The 4,398-nt window shown below is 60.6% G+C and overlaps 1 protein-coding gene across 1 annotated transcript; it reads left to right on the forward strand.

The window, feature by feature from the left end:
* The first annotated feature begins 3,195 nt into the window (after positions 1–3,195).
* MAFG (v-maf avian musculoaponeurotic fibrosarcoma oncogene homolog G) lies at positions 3,196–4,370 on the forward strand. Its single transcript, XM_014953540.1, has 3 exons — positions 3,196–3,306; positions 3,466–3,527; positions 3,613–4,370. Exons 2-3 carry the CDS (start codon positions 3,492–3,494, stop codon positions 4,063–4,065), a joined length of 489 nt encoding a protein of 162 aa, XP_014809026.1. The 5' UTR covers positions 3,196–3,306; positions 3,466–3,491; the 3' UTR covers positions 4,066–4,370.
* The last annotated feature ends 28 nt before the right edge of the window (positions 4,371–4,398 follow it).

The following is a 4,398-nucleotide window of genomic DNA, read 5'->3' on the forward strand; positions in this document are numbered from 1 at the left end:
CCGCGGCGGCCGCGGCCTGGCCCGCGGCGGGTCCCCCCTCCCGGTAGGGGCGGTGGCCCCGCGGGTTCCCCGGTGACCGTCCTCCCCGACCTGCTCCCGCCGCGGGCGGCCTCCTGGCTCGGTGCTTTTCCCCCCGCGGGCGGCGGGACACGGCGGCGTATCGCCCGTGGCCGTTTCCCGGCGTGGGGGGCTCGGCCGCGGGGGGGATGGAACACGCTCACCGCCGCCCTCCCGTTACCGGGGCCGGGCCCACCGGGAGGGAGCCGAGGGATGACGTGCGGGGTTGTGGCCCCCGTTCCGTGGGGGGCTGCGGGATCGCCGCCCAGCGGAACCCCCCCGGAATGGGTTGGGACCGGGGGTCTGCTTGGTGCTGCAGTGTCATCGGGGCCGAGTGGGTCCCCCCCGGTAGTGGGAAGTGAAGGCTCTCCGGTGGGACCGGGGAGCAGGCTGTGACCGGCACCGAGCGCCTGTGTGTGTTTGTGTGCGCCAGGAGGGGGGGGGTATTGATGTCCAGACCCTCTGACAGGCTGGGAGGGGGCTCCCAGAGCCACCCCCTTCCTTCACCCGTGTCAGCAGAGCTCAGACCGTCTGTGTGGGCACATCCCCGGAGGGCAGAACTGCTGCTGAGCTGCCCTGGGTGGGATTTGGGGTCACCAGGGGACCCCCGTGGGGAGAGACGGGGCTGGGGGGAGGCTCAGGAGAAGCGCTGTCCTGACTTTGTGTGGAATTGGAAGGTGGGGGGGGGTCACCCCGTTTGTTTGGGTTCCTGGGAGGGCTGTGTGAGCCCATTGGGAAGAAAGCAAAATAAACAAGAGTATGAAATCCACACCGGGAGAGAGCGTTCCCGTGCGGCGTCCCCGCCTGCTGCCGGTGAACCGTGCTCCTCCACCTGCCCGGGGCCACCACAGAGACCCTTTGTGGGGGACACAGCCCCTTCCCCTGCCCCCCGGGTCCCTACCGAGGGGGTCTCCCGCTCGCCTTCCCTCCCGGTGTCGTCCCCGGGCCGGCCTGCGCTGGAAGGGGGTGACGTCACCGTGTTTACACGGGGCTCGTGGCACGGTTCTGCGATCAGGAATGTGGAGAATGGGGCCTGCGTTGACTCATGCGCGGTGCTGTCACCTCCCTTGCGCTGCCTCCCAGCCGAGGAGAGAATTGGCTGCGCTTGTGCTGAGTTCAGGCCTTTTGAGCTCTGGGGAAATGTGTTGAGGCTGCATTTTCTCCGTTGCAGTCATCGCGTTTTGGCACTTCTCACCGTTGATCTTTTTTCAGGAAGCGATCAAAAGCTGAGCAATCAGCAGTCTGGAGAGTTTAGGCCAAGTTTGGTCTCTCTCCTGGTGCTAGTTCTCTGGGCGTCCTCTCCGTGAGCTGCCAAATAGCCCTGTCTCTGGTCCTTCAAACGGGACCCAAAAAAGAGCCAACAACTAGCCTTGGGGTGGTTCTTCTCATTCTGACTGATTTATGTGTTGCTGTGTCTCCTTTTGATGCCCTTGGGAAGGGGGATCTGGATGGTGCCAGCCCCCCGGCGTGTTCCCCAGCGCACCCCAAGGTGCTCTCTTCCCAACGCCCTGCCTGAGGCCGTGCGTTTGCTGCCTGGTTTGTTTTATTTCAGCTCTGCTGGAACGAAGGAAGCTTGAGTGCTTGCCAGGCAGCTGGGAATTCTTCAGCGCCACGAGGCAAAACACATTTTGGTGGTCCCACTGGCCACACCTGCCCTCGACAGAGGTGCTGCGGGGGTGACATTACCGGTGTCCCCAGCTATTCCCTTCCTTCTCCCCCCATCCCCAGCAGCCGTGTTCTTTGCCAAGTAGGAGCAGAGCAAAGAAACACAACGGTATGGGAAAGAGGGAGGAAATAATGGGTTTTTGTGAAGCCGTTGTCCGTGTGCTGTCCCTCCTGTGTCAGCCTGCTGCTCTGCAGCTCCCTTCCCTGGATGGCAAAGTGACCCTTTCCGCACCGGCACGGTCGGGCTGTAGCGGACATCTCGCTGGAAGCATTGTCCTCTGGGTATAAATAGCCTCCCTGCTGGCAGGCTGGAGGCTTTGGGAGCGTCTCTGCCGGTGTCCCGGGGAATGCTGACCCCGTTCACCTCTACTAGGTGGTAGATGCATTGCGGGGAGCCTGCGCCACAGCTGCTAGAAGAGCATAAATTCGTATTTGCTGACTTGTGCATCTGGTTCTTGGCTACGACCGTACATCAGTGCCTCTTACGCTGAGCGAAGCGGTAGCACACACAATTCTTGTTGACTGTTTGGCAGTGGAGAGACAAAAGGTGCAGAGGTGTCTGTAGACCGTGCTTGCACAGGAACCCTTGCCTTGCTTAAGGAGGTGTGGGGTTCCTGGCTGTTTGAGGCGAGTAATATCCGAGTGGATTAATCAATTGGGCAGTGCAGTAGCACTCTGAACTAAAGCCTGAGGGGAGGAGGTATGTGGGGACAGGAGAGGAGCTTGGACATGTCTCCTGTGGCAATGAAGGGGTTTGTTCTCCTCTGGTTTTGGTTGCCCTTAATTTGCTTTCTTATGAGCATACCTTGGCTCTGAAGATAAGGGAGGGAGAAGATGGGTCTGTGCCCTGGCAGTGCAGGGACAGATAGGGGCTTTCTCACAGGAGAGACCTACAGCTGGGGTCCCTTCTGTGAGACTGGGAGAGGTGAAGGCTGCTGAGGCATCAGCCCAAATTCGTGATGGGATTCCCTTGTGCTGCAGTATTGAGTTGTCTTCCTGCTCCTTGGGAACGGTTGGGTGCAGAACTTTGACTTGAACCTGGATGTGGTGGCTTTTCTAGGAAGGAGAAAAAGTTTGGAGAGGCGCGAGCGCGGCAGTGGTGCCCAGCAAGGGGTGTCATGGAGGCAAAGGCTTTCCCTGCGCTCCCTGCCCAGGGTCGCCCATTCTCGAACCGTACGGGCTTGGGTCCTTGGGGCACCTGGGGTCTGGTAGGACTCCTGTCCTGGGGGGTTTCTGTGCTGTGCTTGGGCACCCGTGGGAAGGGTGCTGGAGCCACGGCTGCCGTGCTGTCCCCAGGAGTGACGGGGATGAGGCTGGGAGCAGGAGGCGCAGCAAGCCGGTGTGCTGAGTCAGCATGACTGGCCCTGAGCAGCCCTGCTCTGGACCCAGCCCGCTGCCTGCCAGGCTATTTTTAAAAATGTGGCTTCCGTGTATTCTGACTCCTCCTAGTTTTTTTAAATTTCCCCCACCCCAAGTGAAAAAAAAAAAAAAACACCAAACCAAAACAGCATTGTCACAAAGTCACCGTGGGAGTAGGGGTGTGGAAGGGCAGCAGTTTCTGCTCGGGGACAGAATCTGCTGCTTGTGAGTTCAGCTCAGGTGGGTGTTTGTCGAGTGTCACCCTGGGAGAAGGGGGTGGGATGTACAGCTGCTGGACGGGCTGTTGCTGCTGGACCCGGCTGTGGGGGTGTCACGGGGTCTGCTGTGTCCTGGGGGGCTAACCTTTCCTTCCTTCCCTTCCAGAACCTGATTGACAAGGCTGTCGTGTTATGACGACCCCCAACAAAGGAAACAAGGCCTTGAAGGTAACGCGGTGGGTGCAGGAACGGGGCGCGGGCAGCGGGTGCCCCGGCTTTAGGTCTCACGAGGGTGTCCCACCTTCTCTTCCAGGTGAAGCGGGAGCCAGGCGAGAATGGGACCAGCTTGACAGATGAGGAGCTGGTGACCATGTCCGTGCGGGAGCTGAACCAGCATCTGCGGGGCCTGTCGAAGGAGGAGATCATCCAGCTGAAGCAGCGTCGGCGCACGCTGAAGAACCGGGGCTACGCGGCCAGCTGCAGGGTCAAGCGCGTTACCCAGAAGGAGGAACTGGAGAAGCAGAAGGCAGAGCTGCAGCAAGAAGTGGAGAAGCTGGCCTCCGAGAACGCCAGCATGAAAATGGAACTCGATGCTCTCCGCTCCAAATACGAGGCTCTCCAGAACTTCGCCAGAACCGTGGCCCGGAGCCCCGTGACCCCTGCGCGGGGGCCTCTCTCCTCCAGTATGGGGCCCCTCGTCCCTGGCAAGGTTGCTACCACTAGTGTCATCACGATAGTGAAATCCAAAACGGACGCCCGGTCTTAGTGAAGCGAGTGTTGCCTGAGCTTGTCTGTGCAGGGCAATTAGGCACAAAACCAGCCTGGAATCCCCAAAGCACAAACCCTCCCCGCACGGGTCCGGGTTCCTTCTACTTGGCCCAGGACTGGCCTGCTGATCACTCCAGTTTTGTTTTGTTGTGTCCAGATTGGTATGAGCAGTGGTGACGCGTCCCTTGTCCTGTGCAGACGGAGCCTCCCGCCCCACGCTCTGTAGCCCTCGGGACAGACTGCGAGATCTTGGTTTTTCCAGCCAAAGAAAGTCTGTGCAGCGTGGCCGACGGCAGGGCCAGAGTAGGGGGGGGGGGGGGGGGGGTTTTCC

This window comes from Calidris pugnax, unplaced genomic scaffold (assembly GCF_001431845.1).
Source record: "Calidris pugnax isolate Ruff unplaced genomic scaffold, ASM143184v1 scaffold9, whole genome shotgun sequence".
Lineage (NCBI taxonomy): Eukaryota > Metazoa > Chordata > Aves > Charadriiformes > Scolopacidae > Calidris > Calidris pugnax.